Here is a 25,584-nt window from a genome sequence, read left to right as displayed (position 1 = left end):
TGCACCTCCCTTGAGAAACTTCTGTGCGTCCCTTAGGAGTCCTAACTTGTAGTTTGAGAACAGCAGATATATAGTTAATTCACCTCGCTGAGAGATGGCAACTAGGTCAACAGAAAAATTCTTCAGTCAACTATGTCTGATTAGGGGTGTTAGATAGAGTTACCTATAGAACACAGAGTTGGCTATCTTTCATAGGCCTCAGCATCCTAACTAGGTCATTGTCATTTTTAGGTGTAAAACTAACCTAGATCAATTTTGAAAGGAGCAAAAATAATGAACGTTATGAATACTGAAGCCTTCAATAGAGCTGGCATACTGATGTTCTTCACTTTTGTGCATATATGCATGTCCAGCAGTGAAAAAACTGAAAGTTGTGTATCTATCTGAAAATCCACTAAACTTCTGCAAAATATCTGTCCGTTGATGCTTGCACTCTAAGTATTATAAAATATAGAATGGAATATCTTTTGACATTCTGTAACAAGATGTGCTAGGGAAAATGATCCTGTTAATGAAAGATCAAATATCCTAGAGGAGATGCCTAAGGCTTTTTATGCTTGACAGACATAGACGAGAAAAGTTCAGTTTCACTCTGGAGAATACATCTGCCTTCCAGTTTGTGAAGGTGGCTTGAGCAGTACCTTATATACAGAATGGAATACACTGGCAGATGGTACTGAATTTTTATAACTTAACTCCCAGAAAGAGTTTCTAGCAGTGTGTATAGTATAAGATTAAACAGGGAAGAATTATTAGTTTTAACCATCACTTTGTTCTTGTTGCTAATAAGAAGGTGAAAGCTAAGAGTTTAAAAGTAAAGGGATGTCACTTGCTAATACTCCATTGTGCAGTCAATATGTGGTTCGAGTTGGGACATAATTAATTTGATATTCACTATACTGAAAATTCAGGCAATAATATTTGTCATAGAATTAAAACAATTGAACAAAACTAAATTATGAGGATATGATCAGATTATCTAAAATGCCACATCTGGTGAATGATCATAGAGATACAATGCATCACAGAGCAAATCTTAAGCGGTTTGCAAGTCCTCAGAACCCAGGAAGAAATTATTTTTCTGAAAAACAGAGTTTATAGACTACAAGTTAAACCTCTCTAGCCTGGCACTCTCTTGTCCAGCAACATCTGTGATCCATCGTGATTTTAGTTAGCCAAACAACCATTTATAATGGGTGTGGCCATGTTTCCTGTGGTTGCCTAAGTTTGTTAGCTGTAATTTACCCCAAGTGTCTTCAGGGGCCTCAGTAAGGAGTGGAAGTGTTGGTAATGTTGCTAGACAATAATAGTCTCCCGTGGTCCAGCAAATTCTCTCCTTCAGCACCACGCAGGTGCAAGGTTGCCAGACTAGAGAGGTTCAACCTGTATTATTAATTACTTGCACATCGGTATAAACTCACACACGCTATATAACGTATGAGACCCATGGCAGGATTTTAAAAGTCCACTCACCCATAGCAACTGGAAAGCTTTTTCTTGAAAATGTGTGAGTCTCTGGAATTTTTAATTTCTGTTGAATTTAAGCTTTCATCTTTAAAAAAAAATTATAAAACCTAGTCACAATGATGGATATGACGATAGATTTTGAAGAGCAAACAAATGCTGTTTTAAGGTCTTAAGTCTGGAGAGCTACAACTCTAGGTCTTCTGCTGCTGCTCATAGGAGATAGCAGAATGCGTTGTTGGGAAAGGGCACAGTCAATTTTTTTTAAACACACATGATGAGAATTAAAAAACTGTGGAGGAATTTTGTATTAAAAACTCTTTTTTGAATTAAAAATACTATTTAAAGAAGATATGTTTTATCTGAAAGCTTCTTGAATCATAAAATCCTTCCCTGAGATCTTGATTCTGCTACTGGGCAGTTAGTTCTTAGGGCTCTGCTGAGCAAATAGAGCCCTGTCTTGAGCACTTGACATGTCACATGATCTAAAGCATGCCTATGTGCAGGAGAGGAACCCCCATAGAGATGCAGTGAACTCATCACAGGGAAGTATACGGCTCTCCAATGCAAGGAGGAGAAGCCATCTCAGATCATCTTGCTGGCTAAAACAGGCTGCAAGGTGCCTCTTTTTCAGCAAAGTTCTATGTTTTGGACCATTGTGCTCAATGTTTAAGCCAGGGTACTTGTGGTTCAGTTGCTGGTTTCTTCAGGTCATTGCCTCGTCCCAGTCTGCACTGACAACTTCAGTGCTTGCAACCAGTCAGCTTAAAGGAATTTGTGGCGGTCCTCTTTCCCATGCACCCTTTCACTTCTGGATCACACATCCATAGGAGAGGAAATGCCATGCCCTGATTTCAGCCATTGTCATGTCCTTTTTATTCTCTTTGTACTCCTGTGGAGCTACATGCCTATGAATTAGTTCTGCTACCTGGCAACCAGATTCATGTACCTGTCTATATCAGGCAAGACTAGGAATCCACACAGCAGGGCCTCTGCACTGTGTTCAGCCCAGTTATGAATCCCATTTATCTTATACCGCAATATATTGTGCCACTGGCAGGTTTCACTTCATATTCTATTTAGTAATGGCACTACTAATGTGCTTAAATCTGGCATGTGCTTAAATACTTCATTGGATTACAATCTACATTGTACCTAGTAATTGTAAAGGCCTTTTAATGTTACTTTTTCTGATTTCAGAATGGAAAGGTATTATAATTAGTAGCACTAAACTTTTTAGTGTAAATAAGTGAAACTAAAAGAATCAGATACGAAAATGTATTACCCTGTGAAAATCTATTGTAAAATTAGCTGTTGATTGTTTTGCAGGCCAGCAGCTGTGTTACCCAATGTGAGTGCTGCCAGTGAATCAAAAAAAGGGAAATTTCCCATTTGGCCAGAATGGAATGAAGCAGATATCAATGCAGAAAAGTGGGATGCAGGAAAAGTTGGAAAAGAGAAAGATAAGTCTGGAAAAAGTCCTGTTTTAGTAAGTTAAATGTGACACTTTTTTGTTTCAACTTAATTTGTCTAAATCAGCGATTCTTAAACTTTAGCAACCTGAGGACTGCTGTTTTGATTTAAAATTTTTCATGGGCTCCCAAACCCTGCTGGATCAGCCCCAGGCTCTTCCCTGACTCAACCACTTCCCCCAAGGCCACAATCTGCCTCACTTCTTACCACCCCTACTCCACCCTTGCCCCAGGAAGCATTTGAAGGGAGGGGAAGAAGTTGATCAGTGCAATGGGGCTGGCAGATCCCCTGAGGTACCCCTCATAGACTTTTTAGGTTCTGCAGAAAAGCACTGAGAAATGCTGGTCTACATCTACTTCATAAAATATGCATTGCTCTAACTTCAGAATAATTTGTTTCTGATAAACATGTTAATTTCTCCAGCACATCTTTCAAATTTTTGCCCAAGTTTAAGTGGCTTCCCACTAGACCAAGCCCTGTCTTAAGCTAAACATTTTGCCTCTCTCATTCAGTCATCCAAAGGAAGACATTAATTTTGCTATGTAGTTTGTGCAACAGTTGTCAAAGTCAATAAAGCATAAATGCTTCAGACCATAATTGAAATTGACACCTCTTATGGGAGAAAACACTCTGCATTTACATTTTCAGACAATCTGTATGGCCTTTGGTAATAGTATAAATAATACTGGGAAAATACTTATTAACTATGCTTGTGTAAAACAGAAAAATTTGCTTTCCTGGGGGCTCATGATTCCCTGAGTTTACCGTGAATCTTATAGTCTTAAATATTTATTAATTGTTGTACTTATGTTAACAATTACTTGTTGTCTCCACTCCCCTTACCTATGAACACTGTTGCATAAATTATTAGATTTAATATTTCTCTTTGGCTGCCCAGCACTGTCCCTTATATGGATTGTGGGATGGGGAAGAAGGAGTTTCCCTTCATATACTATGCCTTTGTCTCGACTAGACAGAAGTCAACCACCGATACACAATTTTAGCTACACCAATTACATGGCTAAACTTGACTTATTGCCAGTCGACTTCCATGTTTGTCTGCACAGAGGAAGGTTGATGGGAACATTCTCCTATCGACTTTCTTATTCCTAACCTCTTGTGAGGAGTTCTGGGATTGACTTTGACCCTGGAAAGCATCATTTTGCAGGTGTGCAAAATGAAACCTTAGAAGATCGACCCTGAGCAAGTTGATCTTTTGCAGTAGTGTGGCTATACTGTTTGGATCTCTACTTTCTCTTCTCTGGGCCAATTACAACTTGCCCTACATCTGAATTAGTGCTGTGGGGAGAAAGGGTCAGGATGTGCAAAGTGGAACTAATAGAACTAGTAGAACATAGATCTAATTTGCAAGAACTATGCATCTGTCACAGCATAGTTTCTGAGATTCCAGCTCTAAACTGGTCTTGACTGAGCTCTGGTGGATATGCCTGCTGTGGAGCCACATTAACATGTTATGAGAAGTTTGACTGGTTTTATTCTTGGGTGGTGATTGTTCATTAGATAACTACAGAAATGTAAAACTTTTGGCCTTGAACCCCTGCATCTTTATCCAGGCACCTGATTTGGCAGCCTACAGCTGAGCTGCTGAGCATTCATAGGCCCCATTGACTGCAGTGAGAGTTGTAGATGCCAGTCCCCAGTGTAATTTTCTGCCTAAATATGGATTTAGAAAACTTTGGGTTCAATGCTTTTGGAGTAGTTTTTAATCTTAGTGTGGACAGTCAGATAAGTCAAATTCAGATATGTCTATTCTAATTAGGCAGTTGCTGGAGCTAGAATTGTGTATCTGAAATTGGCTTACTAGCCTAGTGTAGATCATGCCTCAGTGTCTGTGATCTTTATTCCTGGAGTAAGTAGCCTGAGTGAAGTCCTTCAGACAGCTTTCCTGGAAGACTGAAAAGCCTAGGAAATCAAAATAATATGGCTGAAGAGGAAGCAATAAAAGACCCAAAAGTCTTTGGCTCCGGGAAGAAAAAGGAGTTGTATGCATGTTTTACTCTGGCAGTAAAAACAACACTAGTTGAGCACCCTGTTGAGTTGACTGTTCTTTCACTTCACTGTACCATAATGTATGATTTTCTTCTAAGGGAATAATGATTGAAAATGAAGCAGTTTAAATTTTAAAGATCTAGTGGTATAGTAAATACAAAGTATTCAATTTTTGTACATGTATATTTTACATAGCATGTCTTTGAGGACCCTGAAGGGAAGATTGAATTACCTCCTTCCTTAAAAGTAAATTCCTGGAAACGTCCACATGAATTTTTAACTAATAAGGTAAGAAGCGTCTGTGTGAATCTTAAAGAAGAGTAGATACAAGATCTTACAGCAATATAGAGTTTAGGTTCAAAAATGGTTTCCTGTTTTTTTTGGCTGGCAAAGCACATTTCGTGTGGCAAAAACTCCACAAGTTTAATTGATTATTGCAATTGCAGTGTTTGTAGCAGCTACAATTGTTATAACTGCAGAGTGGTAGAATTCAAACTTGCCATAAATTGGCTAATAGATCTCAAGTCCTTGGAATGTTCTTGCAATAGAAGAGACACTACTACTAAAAGACATATGCTACCTTCCCCTAATTAAATGAGCAAGAAATTTACAGTGAAGGAACTGCAAGCTACCTCCTTCTAGAAATGATTTTTCTTCTAGAGTTGTCAGCTGCAAACATTCCAGAGACACTTACAGGTTGAACCTCTTAAATCTGATGATCTCTCATCCAGCAGCATCCATTTTCTGTTGGGAAGTGGCCAGCAGCCTGGGTTGAGCCAGAGCTGGAGCTCCTGCTGGCCCTGCTGCAGCATGGGCGATGGGAGACAGAACCCCCACTAGAACACAGGACTGGACCCAGAGTCCCCGCTGCAGCTTGAGCCTGGGGCCAGAGCCCCCTCCTACCAGAGCCTCGTGGCAGCTCTGGGAAGCCTGAAATCTCCAGGAAGCAGGAGGCTGGGGCTGCCTGGGGCAGAAGTCCTGGACTTCCCCTGGTCTGGCAAATTGTGTCGATGCCGGACCATGAAGATGCAACCTATACCTCAAAGTGTGCCTCCTCCAAACAAAAGAGAGAGAGCATGCCTTATGAGACAGATGAAACAAGTTAGAACATCTGGTATTTCATGTTCCCACCTCTATGTTTACAAACTACCTGATAACAGGACAGTGATGCTTCGTTATTTAACAAGTCAGAGGATCCCAAGACAGAACATTGCACCCATGTGACCCTAGACCAGTGTTTCCCAATTTTATTTGGCCACAGAACCCTTTTAAACTTGAAAGAATTTTGCAGAACCCCATTCTCAGGCTCTATGCCCCTTGGTCCCAAACCCGCCCCCATCTTCAGGCTTCACCCCACTCAGCCTTCAGCCCCCAAATCTGGCCTCCTATCCTCAAACTTTACCCTCCATCCCACAAACCTGCCTTGACATTCCCAGGCTTAACCTCTCCCAGCCCCAAACCTACCTGCCTATCCACATGATTAACCCATTTCAGCCAATGAGTTCCTATAGCTGTATGCAGGGTGGCTCCTCGCCCTTCTTGTGAAAGGTCTCATACAGCTTGAACTTCAGATTCTCGTTGTACCGGTGTGTGTGCTTGCACTCAGCCAGCAAGAAGCAGTACTGCTTGGTCAGCTCTGCATGCTGCTGCTGCTTCTCCATGGCCACCATCTTCTCCCTGCCCCCTCTTTGTCTTCTTCCTTCTCAGCAGGGCCGTGTGGCTGCAGCAGGGGCATACTCAGCTGCCCCTCCCCCCATCTCTCCTGCAAGCTTAGCACTCTCCCCCCCACCCCCCGTGGTCTCAGCCTCACCCTCCATGTATCTGGCAATGGCTCCCATCTCTGCTTTGGGGCTTGTTCTCTCAGCAGCTGGAAAAGGAGGCTCCACCTCTCTCACCATGGCCTCCTCCACTGCCAGCTTCTCACAGGATTGTTCCCAGCCTCCTACAGCTTCTCCTCTCCAGTCGCCTGCTCCTCTGCAAAGGACCCCAAACCCTCTTCCTCCACAAGGAACTCCCTGGGGGTGCTCAGGGGCCTCGACCTCCTCCCCCTCCCCCAACTCCTCCATCCCACAGCTGGCTCATCTCCATGTCAACAAGGAAGACAGTAAACAATGAAGCAAGCAGGACTGAGAGTGAGGTGAGTGATGGGCTCTCTGTGGCTCCATGACCTGCCACTACTGAAATAATGGAATTAAATGCAGTTGGTTTAACAGCCGGATCTCTCCTTCAGGATGTTAAACCAATCAAATTTAGTTCTACTACTTCAAATCTGGCACATTTCAGTAGCGTCACAGCAAGGAGCCACAAAGGAGTCAGTGACAGCAGCCTCTGGAGCTGCAAATGACTCCTTAAAGAGCAACATACGGCTCTGAAGCCTCAATGGAATTTTCTCACTGAACCCTTATTTTCATTTCGTGGAACCCTGCGGTTTCACAGAACACCATATGGGAAACACTGCTCTAGACAAGAGGAAATGCAGTGTGTGAGTCTGGCAAATTTTCAGGACAAAGAATTGTTTTGCAGGGGCAAAGTCAGAAAGAGAGGAACCTCCCTGTTTCAGTTACTGTTTATCCAGATGTGTCACTGGTGAGCAGAAAAGATTAAATGCATAAGTGGAACTACTTGCCTGCTCTTGTAAATTCATAAAACCACTTTTTTTCCCTAGGTACCCATTTGTGAAATTTGCTGAGAGATATGCCTTTTTAATTCTCTTGAGAGGTCATAATTTCTGTACTGTTCTCTCCCTTTTAAAAATACCAAAAAATATTGGGGTCAGAAGGTCTGATCCTGATCCTCCCACATAAACCGCACAGACTATGGTTTTACTTGAGCCGAACACTGAAATATAAATATTTGTGTTCCCGCTTCTGTGAATGGCCTATATAATTTGTCTGTATCTTTGATAGTATTTGTCTGGCAAATATCTAGTATTTTATTTATTTGTGCACAATTTCTTTATTTACTTTTCAATCAGCTGCTTTAAAATTGAAACCACAGCCAGAAATGAGTAATCTGCTTCCCAGATTACAGGTGAAGCACTCCTCAAGTCTGAAAACCTGTTGCTCCTGTTTAAATGTAACTGTCCTCTTCCCTTGTTGTTCCATTTGAAATCTGAAGGTTCTTAAAGCACTTTGCCTGCTCCTCTAGCATTTCAGTCTTGTCAGTTTTACTTCTGTCAGCTAGTCAGTTTCATCTTTTATTGAATATTCAGTATGTGTGTTTCAAGTTTAAATTTTTAATGGGTGGCTGGGGCTGAAGAGAAATTCACAAGAGCAAAAGATTTCATGATAAACACTGCCAAAATACAAAAAGTGAGTTGTGATGACTAAAGAACTGAAAAATTTGACAGCCAGAAACAAATATATAAAAATATAAACCCCTTCAAATTAACCATAACTTCTAACTTTACTGCTCAATGAATAGAACATTTTATTTGTTTAGTATTTTATAAAATCTTTTTTATTTTGGTTTTAATCACCTGAATTTAGTGTCAAGTTGCTAAAATTATTATAAACACTATAAACTATTATATCGTAAACACCAAGTGATGAAAAATAGTTAAAATAATGTAGTAAGTGTTACATGTGTCAGAAACAGAAAAGAGTATGGTGAACAAGTTTTTTATCAGAATTTTCCAGATCTGAAGAAGCGGGTCTGTCCCATGAGAGCTCATCACCTAATAAATTATTTTGTGAGTCTTTAAAGTACTACAGAACTGCCCTTTTTGTTATGGTGAAGAAGTACAGGTAAAGTAGTAAGCAAAGGTTCAAGCAACTAAAAAAGAAGTAAAAAGTTTTGTTTATTTCCATTGCAGTCCTCCTATCTGCTATTGCCAAATTGCCATAAAATAAGCAAACAAAGGGTGATAGCTAAACAAACAAACAAAAAAGGCATCTTCCCTTGTAGTATCCAGGTGAAATCTTCATTCATATCAGGTGGGTTTTTTTAAAGGCTAGATTGCATGTGTTTCATTAAAGATTGAGGTCAGAATGAGTTACTGATTATTTTTTTAAATAATATATTTTGTTTTGGCTTGAGCTCTTGTGAAGACATCTGACACACACTGTTTAAATAAAGCTCACTAGTGAACAGACGCTCTTTGGAAAAAAATAGTAACCAACTTAGTGATGCTTGGATACGCTTAGATATGTAGTCTCCCTCTTGCCCATGAATCTACAAGAAACGAAACTATTTTTCCCTTAAAATTTCTCAGAGGAGACACTGCTTCTTGGTTAATTCTTATTAAAATTGTATTCACCACATATTGGGCAGAGGCTGTACAAAACTGGTATTTTTCATTAATTGCAGTGTTAAGTTTTGAGCTATTCCATCAGTATCTGAAGTCAATTAGATGTTGAGTCATCTTGTGGATGTTAGTATTGTTACAGAAAACAAAAAATGTAATCATTTGTAAATCATCTTGCTCAGAGAGGATATTTTGACAATGCATAAATTATAAAATGAATAGAGATCAAAATGATAGTCTGTTTGCTAAGCAGATCATCAGCGTGTATTATACTTTAATGGTGACTCAGATCCAGATGTCTGTATCTTTGTGAACAACTGTGTTACATTTATACAAATAAATGTCCATTGAATACTGTGGCAAAACTCAGTGACTTTATTGGAAAAAGGAGTGGTCCTGAAGATTTGATGGGGTAGAGGGTTAAACAAAATTACAGAAAAACAAATACCTTACAGCCAAATGATTCAAAATGATTTTTAGTATGTTGAATGGAAAATAACTGTTTTACCATTTTTAAATAGAATATCTTGAAGGACTCTAATAATCATAAAAATAAGAAACATGCTGGAGCCAAGTGTGATCTAAACAGTCTTCCTCTTGGAGGCCTGCCAGTGCATCTCATGCCTATTTTTCAGCATCTGTAGGGTATTATATTATACTGTATTTAATTTTCACATGTGCTGAATGAAGCAATTTATTTCATGACATGGCTATGTCATGAAAGAGCTAAAAACCATTATGCCCTAAACTGATCACCTAAAATTAATTTTTCAGTTGTCCTTTAAGTCATATGTGAATGTTGGACAGTGAAAGGAGCAAATCAATTAATGTTTGTCCATTTGACACACATATTTTGCCATTATAATTTGTTAATTAAATTCCCAATGCAACTTAACAATGAGTAATTTGAATTCTGAGTAACTTTTGTGTTTTGAAGATACTTTTTTCTGTGAAGAAATATTGAAGCAGTCAAGGAATTTGCAAGTCTGCCTGCCTCTTAGCTGATAACTGACATTGCTAGTATTTACACAATATTGCCCTTTCATACTCTTTGTGGACCTTTTATTCTTTTCAATGAGTATAGCCATAGGCTTTCAACTAAAACTTCTTTTCTTTCAGATTCCTGTAATAGTGAAAAATGAAAACTGGTTTGACCTTTTTTCAGCAAATGAACACTTACTTGGTAGTGAGGTATGTAGTAAATAAGATAACTCATGTCATATTAAACACTTATCCCGCAGCATTAATAGCATAAATAGATCATAGCAGGAGAAATTAAGCATAGTAAATCCTGAGAGATAGAGAGAGAGAGAGGGAGAAAGTGTGTAGAGGGTGACAGACGCTCTCATTTCAGAATCAAACAGCTATAATAATGAAGTATTACTATTCATAGAAATGAAATAAATATGGAGTGAGTGAAAGGCTGACCAATGCAAATGGGGGCTCTTTTAAAGTAAGCGTGCAGGTTATGAGTAAGATTTGTTAATACTTGTATGAAAATTAATATATTTTAATGCTAAAAAGAAACTAGTATGTACAGAAGGAAGTAAAGATGCTTAACTTTAGGGTAAGTACACTCACCAAAAGAAGTATGGAAATCAAAAGTGATGAAAAATATTTGATCATTTTAGTTTAAAACAGTCATTGTATAGAAAGAAGGCCAAGCGTGGAAATGCAGTTAGGTACCAGCTAATATGAACCTTCCAAATCTGTGTGTCAGAAAGGCTAGATACAAATGTAAGTAAAATACATGCTCTTTAAAGACCAGAGTATGGCAACATGATTATTTTGGAAAATATTTAGATGTTTAACATAAGTAAGTTATTTTTCACATTGTAGTAAAGAGAAGCAATATTCATTTTAATATTATTTTTCATATCTTATAACTAACATTTTGAGCAGGAGGTAAGGAGAATGGGAATAAAACTCTTATAATTTATTTTGAAATAATACTTTAATGTAATTAATTTTTTCTTTAGTGAAACAGGTAAAAATACAATGTTTAGGCTTGCAAACAGAAGAAGCTCTGCGGCTTAATGACTGTTATGTCAGGGCCTGTTTGAAGCACAATTTGAAATAAGTATATGAAATGAATTGGTGATTTCAGCTTCTAGCAAGCAGTTACTCATGTAACGAAATTGCCATGTATTATCTGGAATGCTTCAATTCCTTAAAAAGAGCAAATGTGAATCAGCAGGGAAAACTGCCAAATCATCTTTTCTAGTATAAAGGGGTGATAGCATTATAATTCTATTTTCAGAGAAGAGCTGAGAAGTTTGGATTTTGATTGCAGATGGGCCTGAGCTGTAGCCTGAGATCCACACACTCCTGAACTTGCAGCTTTGAAATTTGGGTCCAAATGTTAACTTTTTCAGAGTTAGAGTGGTTGATTTTTATAAGATAACTCTTGAGCTGTAAAGTTGGATGTGGAACTAGAGCATGGAATTTTGTTTGAGTCTATCTCTAATTGGGATTAGGCAAGTAGAACATCAAACCTAAAGCTACTACTGTAACTTTAAATTTGGCTAACACGGGAATTGAAATATTAATAAAATGGAAATTTATACATTAAATAATGTTACATATTTCATGTATCGTTATGCACATTGATGAACATCTTTCTAGGGCAAGGAAGATGTCTTATAAAAGAGCCAACTTTAATATATTTATTTTGAACTGTTTATTTTGTATTTAAATAACATAAATGAAAAAGAGAGTGTAGCTTGGTAAATCAGTTAATCTTTAAATACATAACAAGAGACTTGTCTTTCATAATAAGGAAGACTTTCCTTACCATTAAAGGTGAAGTGTAGACTTATGATCCTTAGTGAACTCTAATCCATTACCTGCTCATCGGTCAGCATACAGATGTCCAAAAAAAGTTTGAAGTCTTACTTCTCCTGTGATTAGTATCAGTTCTTGTATCTCTCATTATATTCTCTCATGACTGGTTAGTGAAGTGGCTATTTCATATCTTGAGAAAATATCTGATTATAGGAATGTTCTTTTCTTAAAAAACAAACAAACTGCAGCAACCCCTCCACCCTCCGGAATGCACCATAATTAGTGCACCATAATTAATGTATCCTACTATGTACAAAGTAAGGCTAGTTTCTTGTTTGCAGTCTTATCATAATATCATGCTGGTTTCATTTTGCAGGTTCCCACCCATGCCATTATTGAAACAACACAATCACGGCTTGAGATATGCTGTTGATTGCATGCCTTAATTAATATGATGTCTACTGGCAGTTCCCTTTTTCATAAAGCTTTGTGGATCCGTGTATATATACATATGAGCTTTCGTGAGCAAAGACTCACTTCATCAGATGCTGGTCATGGATATGTGCAGGGCCAGGTATAAATAAGCCAGAGCAAGGCTGGGGATAACAAGGATAGGTCAGTCAGGAAGGATGAGGCTTACTACCAGCAGTTGATCTGGAGGTGTGAACACCAAGGGAGGGGAAGCTGCTTTTGTATTCAGCCAGCCATTCACAGTCTTTGTTTAATCATGAGCTGAGGGTGTCGAATTTGCAGATGAATTGTAGCTCAGCAATTTCTCTTTGGAGTCTGGTCTTGAAATTTTTTTGCTGTAGGATAGCTACTTTTAAGTCTGCTACTGTGTGGCCTGGGAGAGTGAGGTGCTCTCCTACAGGTTTTTGTATATTGCCATTTCTGATATCTGATTTGTGTGCGTTTATTCTTTTACATAGAGACTGTCCAGTTTGTCCGATGTATATAGCAGATGGGGCATTGCTGGCACATGATGGCATAAATTATATTGGTAGATGTGCAGCTGAATGAACCCACGATGGCGTGGCTGATCTGGTTAGGTCCTGTAATGGTGTTGCTGGTGTAGATATGTGGGCAGAGCTAGCAACGAGGTTTGTTGCATGGATGGGTCCCTGAGTTAGAGTGACTGTGGTCCGGTGTATAGTTGCTGGTTAGGATTTGCTTCAGGTTGACAGGTTGTCTGTGGGCAAGGACTGGTCTGCCTCCCAAGGCCTGTGAAAGTGGGGGATCATTGTCCAGGATGGGTTGTAAATCCCTGATGATGCACTGTAGAGGTTTTAGCTGAGGACTGTAGGTGATGGCTAGTGGCGTTCTGTTGGCACAGCTATGGGTACCCGCATGGCCCCTCAATATGCCAATATTTTCATGGCTGACCTGGAACAGCGCTTCCTTAGCTCTCATCCACTAACACCCTGTCTCTGTTTACGCTACATTGATGACATCTTCATCATCTGGACCCATGGGAAGGAGACTCTGGAGGAATTTCACCAGGACTTCAACAACTTTCACCCCAACATCAACCTCAGCCTGGAACCGTCTACACAGGAGATCCACTTCCTGGACACCATGGTGCTAATACGCAATGGTCACATCAATACCGCCCTGTACCGTAAACCCACTGACTGCTACGCCTACCTTCATGCCTCCAGCTTCCATCCCAGACACACCACACGGTCCATTGTCTACAGCATGGGTGTCCAACCTTTTGGCTTGCCTGGGCCGCATTGAGTGAAGAGGAATTGTCTTGGGCCACATATAAAATATATAATATAGTTAATGTATATAAATCACATAATAATGTTAAAAGTTTATGATCTTGTGGGGCCGCATTACTAGCTGTCCAGGGCCGCGGGTTGGACATGCCTGGTCAACAGCCAAGCACTAAGATATATAACTGCATTTGCTCCAACCCCTCCGACAGAGACAAACACCTACAGGATCTCTACCAAGCATTCTTGAAACTGCAATACCCACCTGAGGAAGTGAAAAAACAGATCAACAGAGCCAGACGTGTGCCACAAAGCCTCTTACTACAGGACAAGCCCAAGAGAGAAACCAAATACAGAAGCAGCTTCCCCTCCCTTGGTGTTCACACCTCCAGATCAACAGCCGGTAGTAAGCCTCATCCTTCCTGACTGAGCTAACCTTGTTATCCCCAGCCTTGCTCTGGCTTATTTATACCTGGCCCTGCAGATTTCCATGACCAGCATCTGATGAAGTGAGTCTTTGCTCACAAAAGCTCATGCTCAAAACTTTTCTATTAGTCTATAAGGTGCCACAGGACTCTTCGTTGCCATTTCTTGAGATGTGCTTTTCAGTTAACACTTGAAATTGGTTTGCATTGTCTAATATAATTTAACTTCATTTGATTTTTTTCTTAAAATGTTCAATATAAAAAGATAACTCAAAAATATGTGTTTTCAGATGATGAGATGGATAATAAGTGAAATTTGTGCAGTCTGGAGGATATATAATGTGAATGTTTCAACAAACGAGGGTAAAACCAACACAAATGAAATACCTGTACTCTCATGGAAGCCATGGGAGCACATATATGCCTTATGCAAGGCTATTAAAGGACACATGCCACTGTACAATAGCTATGGAAAATATGTGGTGAAGCTTTACTGGATGGTAAGTGACTGCTTTCAGTTACATAAAATATATATAAAATGTTATTTCTTTGTATATTTATGCCATTTATCTTTAATTGTCAGGATGAATATTTCACTTGGTTGGCAGATATTTAGTAGTTGTAAAATTTGTAAACTATCAATAAGATGAAAAATTAAAATTTATTTTTTCATATATTTTTACAATTTAAGAGTTATGGAATTATAGGTCATTACCAGTAATCCATTAGAAACTCACTCTGTGGAATATATTATTACTTATCTAGATACTACTGAAAAGTGAATATTATCTGCTGGTTGTGTATACAATGGAGAAGAAGTGTGTAGCTACTGTTGTATCTGCTTAAAAGGCTTTTCATGTCCTTTTTGCTTTCAGACTGAAACTTTCATTTTTACTCAAACTTCAGGAGGAATTTGAGGAAAAGTGATTGTCATTCACTGCTACAAGAAGAGTGATTAAAATGGTGTGGGGTGTTTTAATAAAGTAAAAAAAAAAGAGAGAGATCCATTTTGAACATTGCTATACCTCAACAGTTTAGAGTAGAAACATGAAATTGAAAAAGGCTACTTCAAAAACGTTTTAATTTCTGTGGTGCAGCTGTGCCATTTGATGGTGTGGGTGAAATGTTATTTTAATTTTGCCGAGTTAATGGAGTTTCTTTTTCAAAATTGATGTAACACACTACACTTTTTTATCTGAGCACAGTTCAGAGATCCAGTGTTAATTAAAAAAAAAAACACCCCACCCCCACCCTAACATCTTACCATCACACATGGGCAGCTGAGTGGAAATTTTCATTCAGCACAAAAAGTAAGCTGGAATTTTAAAGGAAGTAATTAAATCTATGAGACACCATGCTAATATTTTCTGCTCTTATGGTTTGAATGGTTTTATATTGAAATTCAATGCAAATTTGCAATAAATTTAGACTAAACTAGACCAAACTTCCTGTGTATTATGATTAAGTGCAAGGATTTTGTCTAAGTTCACTTTATTATTTTTAAACAGCTGTTTGGACTCATTTACATTTAAAAAAGTAATAACTACTTCAGACTTTACTAGGGCTGAATGAAGGTTAAAATCCCAACTTTACATGTTAGATTTCAATAGATATTTCACTAAAATTGAAGATACAGCGAAACTGTGTTGTCTGGAATTTGAATAAATAGTACATTCAATTAATCAGCATCTGCTCCCATCCAGCCAGGGCCAGCAGAGTTGGACTGGTTGCCACAGAGCCAGGGCAGCTGGCTGTCTTGGCTGGAGCCATGGGAGCAGGGCTGGTGGCCATGTGGCTGCAAAGCCCCCAGTACCTTAACCACTGATGGAGACTTCCTCTCGGTGGCAGCAAAGCCCCCAGTATCTCAACTGCTGGGGGAGACTTCCCCACACCAGCAGCAAAGCCCCTTTCCCTTGCGGCTGGCAGCATTGTCAGCACCGAACGGCAGGCACATCCTTTTATTGGATTGGACTGGGGGCTACCCACGTGATGTGGCTGAGCGCAGGAAAGACCCAGACTGTGTGGTGCCTGTGGGAAAGGAAAGGGGGCTCACACACAAATGTAAACCACTGAGAATAAGTTTCTCGGCATGTTGTGCAAGCACTACCCCCAGTACAGCCTTGTTGACATATGGCACTGTGGGGCATGGTCTGGCGCCAGGCAGTGCAGAAAAAAATAGCAAGTGTACAGACAGAGCTGCAAACTCCCTGCAGGGATTATTTGAATGGGTAGATGCACGCATACCACTAACAGTGTAGAAAGAAAGAAGCCATTTCTCAGACTCTCATATTAACATGAGAAAACAGCTAATGGCTCGCTGCTCCTGCTTGGAAATTCAGGCTCTGCCTGTTACTGGAGAGCAGCGGTCAGAGTGGAGCACCAAGGGGGACGTTATGAATTACATACAGGACACCTCTGGAGGCTAATAAATTCGCTTTTAAGACATGGCACTTCCACACTTGCCTTTAATTGAACTTCTGAATTTAAGCTTAATGGTTACCCATCAGGTAACTGCGATTTTGTAATCTCAAGATTAGTGCGCCCAAAATCAAGCTAATGATCTTTACAGTGAAGACAGTTCTGTGGTAAATTCGAGCTAACTGAATTAAATTCAATTCTGTCTCGTAGGCTACGTCTACATGTGAAGCCTACTTCGAAGTAGCTTATTTCGATGTAGCGACATCGAAATAGCCTATTTCGATGAATACCGTCTACACGTCCTCCAGGGCTGGCAACATCGATGCTCAACTTCGACGTTGCGCAGCACCACATCGAAATAGGCGCAGCAACGGAACGTCTACACGCCAAAGTAGCACACATCGAAATAAGGGTGCCAGGCACAGCTGCAGACAGGGTCACAGGGTGGACTCAACAGCGAGCCACTCCCTTAAAGGGCCCCTCCCAGACACAGTTGCACTAAACAACACAAGATCCACAGAGCCGACAACTGGTTGCAGACCCTGTGCATGCAGCATGGATCCCCAGCTGCGGCAGCAGCAGCCAGAAGCCCTGGGCTAAGGGCTGCTGCACACGATGACCATAGAGCCCCACAGGGGCTGGAGAGAGAGCGTCTCTCAACCCCTCAGCTGATGGCCGCCATGGCGGACCCCGCAATTTCGATGTTGCGGGACGTGCAATGACTACACGGTCCCTACTTAGACGTTGAACGTCGAAGTAGGGCGCTATTCCTATCCCCTCATGGGGTTAGCGGCTTTGATGTCTCGCCGCCTAACGTCGATGTTAACTTCGAAATAGCGCCCGACACGTGTAGCTGTGACGGGCGCTATTTCGAAGTTAGTGCCGCTACTTCGAAGTAGCGTGCACGTGTAGACATGGCTGTAGTGTAGGTGCAGCCTTAGATTTGGCAAGGAACAGAATACTAGTAACTCTTGCAAGAAGAGTTTTACTATAGTATATAGGGCTGAGAAAGATCAAGGTGGGAGCTGAAAGAAGTAAAGGCCCAGGGAATAGACCACTCAATAAGCTTAAAGGTAAAAGGGAGGATGGAAGCGAGATAGTGTGATGTAGTGAGGGATGTGTGAGAGTGACAGGCTGAGCAGCTCACACAGGCTGGGGATGGCCCCCTGCTGTCTGTAATGTAAGCTAGCAAGTAGTACCTCTGTCCCTGAACAACAGCCGTTTCTACACATGTCACCGTCTCCAAAAGTAGCATGCTAATAAACAGCCCAAAATATGCTAATGAGGTGTGGATGTAAACTCCTGGTGCCTCATTAGCATAAGGTCACATGATTTAGAGTCCGGAAGACGCTCTTCCGGACTCCAAAACAGCGTGTAGAAATGTGGCCCTGGGGGAATCTTCCAGAAGGAAGTCCTCCTTCCGGAGGCCTCTTCTTCCTGAAAATTTTCTACCTGCTAAGTGAGAATCACTTCTGGCTGAGGATGGGGTGCAGTGTTTGGGGATGCCTGAATCCCATTATAGAGAGGGACAGGGGAAACAGCGAGAAATATGCCCAAGTGAATGTTCCTTTCAGATGCATGAAATAACAGTACTGAAGCAGTGAATACAGAGAATAGAGGTAAAGGGAGTAGAGCAATTAATAAATAGAGAGGGAAAGAGGGGAGGACAAAGCAGGTTAGGATCCAAGAGAGGATGGGATTGGATTGGCTTCATGCCAAACAAAAATGGTTCTTTTGTTTGTTATGATTATAAATGCTTCTCTGCTGGAGGACAGAAATAAACCTCCATCTAAATAACAGTTGCTTGTTAGGCCCTTCCATATACAGTCATTTCTTTATGTTGTTAATAGCTCTGGATTGGGAAATGTTTTGCTGTTAAAGTTTCAACTTGGAAAAGAACCCTGTTTTAATAATATAAGCTCCCAACTTCCAAGTTAGTTTACTCTTTAATGCCTCTTCTGCCTTCCCTCACTGGCCCCATTACAGTAGCTCTCCAACCTGCAGAGATTTGCACACTACTGCTCATAACGTTTCTCATTTTGGCCATGTCTACACTTACAAAAAACTTTGAAATGGCCATGCTAATGGCCAAATCAAAGAATACTAATGAGGTGCTGAAATGAATATTCAGTGCCTCATTAGCATGCTGCTGGCCACAGCACTTCGAAAGTGCTGCAGTTCACTTGCCCACAGCTTGTCTACTTGGGGGTCCTTTTTGAAAGGCCTCTGCCAACATCGAAATCCCCTTATTCTTATCAGCTAACGTTGGCAGGGGCCTTTCAAAAAGGACTTTTGTGTAGGCGAACCGCGGGCGAGTAAACCGCAGCACTTTTGAAGTGCCACAGCCAGCGGCATGCTAATAAGGCTCTGAATATTCATTTCAGTGCCTCATTAATATTCTTCAGTTTGACCATTAGCATGGCCGTTTTGAAGTTTTTCGTAAGTGTAGACTTTATTGGATAAAGTATCTGACTATTTGAGCTTGGGACATCATTCAGCTAGCATGTTATGCTACAAGGCTTCTATTGCTTTTTGCAAATTCTTTAACGTATTAGGCCACTGTTTTTTTTTCTGTACCCCAGCAGACCCACCAGTACTACATAATCAGAGTTCGCACCATCTTCTTCCCAGTGAGAGAGGAGGGGAACTGAGGTGGACTAAATAGAAGATTTGTGTGGGCTACACTATACAACTTGTGGGTGCACATTTTTAACAGTATGCACTTAAACATGCACATTTATCTGTTATCCTCAAAAAGGTGATAAAAATATATATAGGCATTGATTTTAAACTTCATCTATGGTAGGTCACTGGTGCAACATTTATTAACAGAAAATCAATGGGAAAAAACCATAAGCCAAAAAATAAACGAATAATAATATTAACAATAAAAACGCAAATTTCTGGGAAAATACTGGTTAAATAATACTAATAGCTAATTTCTTTAAATCAGAGAATGTACTGCATTATATTTCAGAATAAGCCACTTATAAATTCAAAGGGAATGAAACAACACTATTCTACTACTTCTAAAAAAGAGGGTGTGTGGTGAGTTCTCCTGTTCTGGGGGAGTCCAACATATCAGGCAGGGAGGAAGATCCAGCCCTGCAGCCAGTGTTTGCATGCGGCCAGCTTTGCGGGGCATGAGGAAGATGGATTTGCATTAGGTTGTGAGTTCTAACTGTAATTTGGTAAAATTACTACAAAAAGTAGCAAGATGGCAGCAAACCCTACAGAACAAGGTTTTCAGAATAAAAATAAGGTTGCAGTCTTGGCAGAACAAGACAAGGAGAAGAGAAAGCTACTTATGCAAAACCAGTCTTCCACAAATCACCCCAAAGCCAGCATGGCACTTGGAAGATTTTCCTGTCGCAAGGATTTCCATGATCATGCTGAGCCTCAGCACAACAGCATGCACATGTGCATTCTTAAGGATATTTCATAACCCAAGACTCTGCATTTGGAAATCATATTCTTCTGTCCTTCCTTGGCTGGAGTTGGAATGAAGGCTGTTGCTTCTCACAGTGAAGGAGAGGAATATTTTGTCCATAGTTGAAGCTACCATCTTCCAGAAATACTTTGATTCTGGGAACAGATGAGGCTGTGAACAATTTAAAAACTGAGTGGTTGGTTTTTGGTTAATATTTGTCAGTGTTATTTTAAAAGGCTGTTTCATATGCTTGTCTTCCATGGTCGAGTCTGGCTTCACCTGAAAAAAGTGCAGTAAGTTGTTATCAAACTGGCCATATTCTTAATTTCTTCTTGTCAGCTCAGAGTCAGACTAGGACTCTAGATGCCTGACCTATCAGTCTTAGACTTTATTTTTCTGACTGCCCTTCTTTTCTTCAGTTGGAAGGAAGGATGTCCCACCCAGAATTTGAGATGCTTGTTCTAATCAGCATTTCTCCAGTATTTCTCATTGGCTACATCTACAGTAGCCCAAATCTTTGAAATGGCCATGCAAATACATATTCAGCACCTCATTAGCCAAAATTGGCCAAAATTTCAAAAGGGCCATGCTAATGGCCAAATTGGAGAATACTAATGTCAGCTGATAGGAATAAGGGAATTTTGACATTTGCAGGGTCCTTTCAAAAAGGGCCTCGTGTAGACGAGCCGTGCGCGATCTGAACATGGAACTTTTGAAGTGCTGTGGCTGGCAGCATACTAGTGCGGCACTGGATATTCATTTCAGCACCTCATTAGTATGCTCTGATTTGGCCATTAGCATGGCCCTTTCGAAATTTTTGCCAGGTGTAGACACAGCCAAAGAGATATGTTAATGCATGTGTTTCAGAGTCTGAAAGACTTGCCAGTGATGAGAACTTCAAACCAAAGAAACTGGGATTCTGTGGCTACCAAATCAGACATCTGGATGAGGATAGCAGCTGGTATGCACCTTAGCAAGAGAGAATTGACTGGGATTTATGGCTGAACATAAATGGTTGAACAAACCTTGCAATGTACATTATTTGTTACTTAGCAACTACATGACCCAGGGTTCTTTCAAAAATCTGTAGAAATAGAAACAATTAAAATTACACAAATATATTCCATAACCCTTGCAAAATCACTCATCAGAGCTCAATGTTATACTCTTGCCTTAATTGTCGTGTTGTCTAAATTTCCAGTACAGAAAAGTAAAAAAGAAAGTTTGTATTCTCTTTTCTTTCATCCTATCAAAATGTTTATAGTCCCTTCTGATTCTTGAAATGAAGATGAATACAAACAAAGATGAAGGGAGCTTTTTACTGCAGCATTGTGATTTGGTGCACTTTTTTTTTTAAGCAATGGAAAACAAAACCTTATGCCTGTTCATTTTATTTTAAAGTATCCCCAACTTTGTTAGTTTAATATTTGGAAATTCTAGTTAGGAAAAGCACACATTTTTCCATTCAGTAGAAGCCCCTGGTGAACTTTTAAATTGGAGTTCTGTTCAAGTTGGATTAACTCAGAAATAAGTTTGTAGATTTTTAGGAATCTTTCTAAAGAGATTTGCTTGAAGGATCAGTCTGAACATAAGATTACCTTTTGTGAGGCTATTTCAAAAGAAATGTATGGGAAACTAAAATAAGGCTAAACAATGAAAGTGTCAGTTCATTCACAATCGTAGTTGCTATGCTGACAAAATATAATATAGTGCTGAATAGTATCTTCATGATATTTTCGTTGTGTCAGAGATGGTGGACAGCTGAACATCCCAAGATGTAGCTGTGGGAACAAATTGTAACTTTTGTTTTTTCTGAGAGTCACGTTTTATGCCCTAGTTGTCTCCTTGCTCCATTGGGATAGTAGTCTGCCACTGATAGTGCCATTTACCAGGTTGTTTGGGGCTGTGAGCGGGGAAAGAGGTGATCCAAGTCTCATCTCCATCCACTTGCCTGGGAGGTGAATTAGCAGGTTTGTGCAGGCAGCCCCTTTCCCATTCACTGACTTGTAAAGCTAATAACCCATGCAAGGGAGCCAGGAGTTGCTTTCTACCTCTTATGTTAGTTGCAGGAGACCAGGGAGCATGATTTTACTTGTATAATCTGGAAGTGAGAGTGCTGTCTGTTGTGGATAAATGATGCGAGGCCTCTGTGGGGAAAAGTAGTGTGTAGTAAATGACTGTATTGTAACACTTCTGCACAGTTAAAGTTGCATAGGCTACTTTAACTGTCATTTCCTGAGTTGTGTGTGTTTTAATCACTTACTTATATTCTGTCACTGAAGTTCCCTTTTCCTTGCATCCTCTTCTGTCTTTGCAGAGTCTTCCACTACTTCAGGAAAAGTGGGGACCTCTCGGGAGGGAGATTGAAGAGGACATGCAGAGGGGAAATGTGGGAGAGAGCAGTCGGGAAGATTGGAGTGGGGAAAGTAGAAAGAGATGTGAGGAGAAAGAGGGGCTGGCATTTACTGTAGGCTATTTCAGTGAGACATCATATTGTCTCTAGGGCTGTGTCTACACTTGCATTCCTTTTTTGAAAGAGGCATGCAAGTGAGCAAAATAAAAATTCAAATGAGGTGCAGATTTACATATCTGGCACCTCATTTGCATATTCTTTCAAAAGAAGAGGAGCAGTGTAGACGTGGCCCTTTTGAAAGTAAATCCCATCTTTGAAAGAACATTTTGTCCCTTTATGCAAATGAGGCATCAGATATGCAAATCTGCACCTAATTTGCATTTTCAATTTCCCTCATTTGCATTCCTCTTTCGAAAGCGGAATGCAAGTGTAGACACAGCCTAGGAGATTGGCATCTCTCTTTGTTCTACTTAGTATATCACAACTAAGTCTATTCAGCAATAACTATAATAACCAATAAACAAACAGTTCTGCAGCATCTCAAAGAGTAACAAATGTATTTATTAAATAATAATAACAAATAAATAAATAAATAAATTTGTTAGTCTTTAAGGTGCTGTAGGACCACTTGTTTTTTGTGAAGCTGCAGACTAACATGACTACTCCTCTGAGACTGTAATAATCAATCAAATTCTGACACCTCCATGCCTGGACCCAGGGCAGTACTGCTTATGGGCCTCCACACATGTGCAAGTTGTGCCCATGTGGATGTGGCCCACCTGACGTTTGGGCACTGCTGCATCTGCACTGGCTGGTACCCAGGGAGCTGCTGGCTGCACTGCTGGCTGTGCTTGTGTGGCATGGGCAGGGCTGATGTGTGCCTGCCCAGTAGGGTTGCAAACTGTTAAATTGCACAAACCAAAAGACCCTTGAACTACCCCTTCCCCAAGGCCATACCCCTGTGCCACCCTTTTCCAAGGCCCCCCTCCCTATGTTGTTTGCTATCCACCATCCTCACTCACTTTCATCGGGATAGGGCAGGGGATTATGGTATGGGAGAGGGTGCTGGGGTCAGCATTTACCTCAGGTGGCTCCCAAAAGTAACCAGCACATCCCTCTGGCAGCAGCTCCTGGGTGATGGGTCCAAGGGGTCTTCACGTGCCATTGCTCACTACTGGCTGCAGTTTGTAACTAATGGGAGTTGTGGATTTGGTGCTCATGGCAATGGCAGTACACCGAGACCCACTCCTAGGGGTCCCAGGGACATGCTGCTCACCACTTCCAGTAGCAGCACAGAGCAAGGGTAGTCAGGAAACCTGCCTTTAGTCCTGCTGCATTGCTGGGGGCCCCTGGAACCTTTTAAATCTCCCAGGCCCCTGGGCAATTGCCCTTCCCCCTCATCCACTGTCCCATTGGCAAGCCTGCTTCACCCTGTGTTGTTGCAGTAGAACTCCTGTCCCTGTTTTGTGGTTCTGGATCCAGTTCTCTGCAATCAGAAGTTGTACTCGTCAGGGAAAGTTTAGGTAGGAATTCTGTGGCAGGAGGAGTGTGTCTCTCATACTGAGAAGCAACCAGTGTGAAGATTGCAGGGATAGCACTGGCCAAGTGCCCCTGCTCCAGCCATGCTCCACCCCTACCCTGCCTATACCCCTCCACCCACACCCCACTCTCTCTCTCCGCCCCTGCTTACCTCTTCCTGTGGAAGCACCACACTGGTTCCAGTGAGTGTGGGCCAGTCTCCCCTCCCTTGCAGCAGCATGGCCTGGGAATAGCGCTTTTGGGTTGTGCCACTGTAAGGGAGAGGCAGGACTGCCCCTGTACTCATTGGAAGAGGCACAGTGCTCACAGTGAGTGTGAGGGAGTGACACTAGGGGTGCCTGTGGTGCCCTCTGCACCCCCACGCAGCACCTATGCTCATATTCATTTCTCACAGGGCATCCTCTTAAATTTTAAGAGCTGATATAGAATGTACTCATTCAACATAACTGCAAAATAGTAGCACCATTGAGCTTATTTCTGACAATAATGTCCTTCTCCCTTCTCTAGCAAATAAAATTCTGACCCCAAGAAGACTGTTGTGTTACCCTGAACTGAACTTGCTGGTTCATTTCCGTTCTCTGTCTCATAAGGATTTCTGTTTCTGAATTTGAATTCATACTCCTTTGGAGTTACTTGCCCTTTGTCTCCAGTTCCCCACTCCTCCCACAATGTACATTTTTAAATAATATACAACTAGGCTTAAAAAAGGCTGTTGTCAATGCAGAATAATTACAATATGGATTTGGAGGTTTACTAACTATATGAAAGCAAAAATCAGTCAAGGGGGAAAAAATCAAATGACATCTGAAAGGAAAAGAAAAATCAAACTGCAGTTACGTTGTTTTAACTATTAAAGGTATGCTTGGTGAGTGTTTTGGTCTGAAGAATTACTTACAGAGGTACTGCGTCCTTAAACTGTGGAGAAGAATAAGTAGACAAACATGCCTTTTTATTTGCTCATTAGCTTGTACTGCTTGCTTTATGAAATATTTGGCTTAACTGCTTCTTGAGAAAGGAAACTAATTTACATCTTATTGTTTGAACAAGTAACGATCTGCCATTCAGTAAGTTCTTTGGTTTTCAGAAATGAACTTGAGAAACTTAAAAATCAGTTATGGCCATCATCAGATATTCTTTGTGTATTATAGCTGCTTGATTTACATATCATTTGTTTAAACTCTTTTCTTAGAGCCTGTCTTCTAAAATCTTAAGAAATGGTGGGAGCCCCAGTTATATAGCAAAGGGCACCATCATACTGAATTCACATTTAACAAATCTATCAAACTAAACTAAAGCATATAAATTATATCCAATCTAAAAAAAATACAAAAAACATTGTTAATTCATTTAACAGTGCCACCTCTTAATAATGTAGTCTTGCTACAAGTGATTTTTAACTAAAAATTAGTTTAACTAAGAACACACTTGTCTTGTCTTGATGTGGTGAATTTGTTTCCATCATTATAAAGGGCAGAGCTTTCTGCAGCTTCTGCCCAGTGGGTTCAAAGATCTTGAGAATGAATTCACATTCGAAGTGATTTTGAGCCTCTGCTTTTGGGGCAGGCTCATTTCTTCCATGGAAACATTGTAAGAAGCTCTTACCCTGAGGAGACACATTGGTGCCCATCAGTGGCTGTCTTCTGCACCTTCTCTCCAGCCAGTTATACAGGTGTATAGAGGCTCTTCTTTGTGGAAATAAGCCAGCAAGAGCTCTGCAAACATCA

The 25,584-nt window shown here is 40.6% G+C and overlaps 1 protein-coding gene across 1 annotated transcript in view; it reads left to right on the top strand.

The window, feature by feature from the left end:
• The window catches only part of ADGB (androglobin), a 224,364-nt gene that overhangs the window by 22,971 nt on the left and 175,809 nt on the right, over positions 1-25,584 (top strand). The window contains 4 exon segments of the mRNA XM_074988710.1: positions 2,794-2,953; positions 5,143-5,235; positions 10,313-10,384; positions 14,411-14,620. Coding sequence (XP_074844811.1) covers positions 2,794-2,953; positions 5,143-5,235; positions 10,313-10,384; positions 14,411-14,620 — 535 coding nt within the window.

Source organism: Carettochelys insculpta, chromosome 3 (assembly GCF_033958435.1).
Source record: "Carettochelys insculpta isolate YL-2023 chromosome 3, ASM3395843v1, whole genome shotgun sequence".
In the NCBI taxonomy this organism is placed as follows: Eukaryota; Metazoa; Chordata; order Testudines; family Carettochelyidae; genus Carettochelys; species Carettochelys insculpta.
The sequence above is the reverse complement of the archived record's forward strand: the minus strand, read 5'-3'. Positions and strand labels throughout refer to the sequence as shown.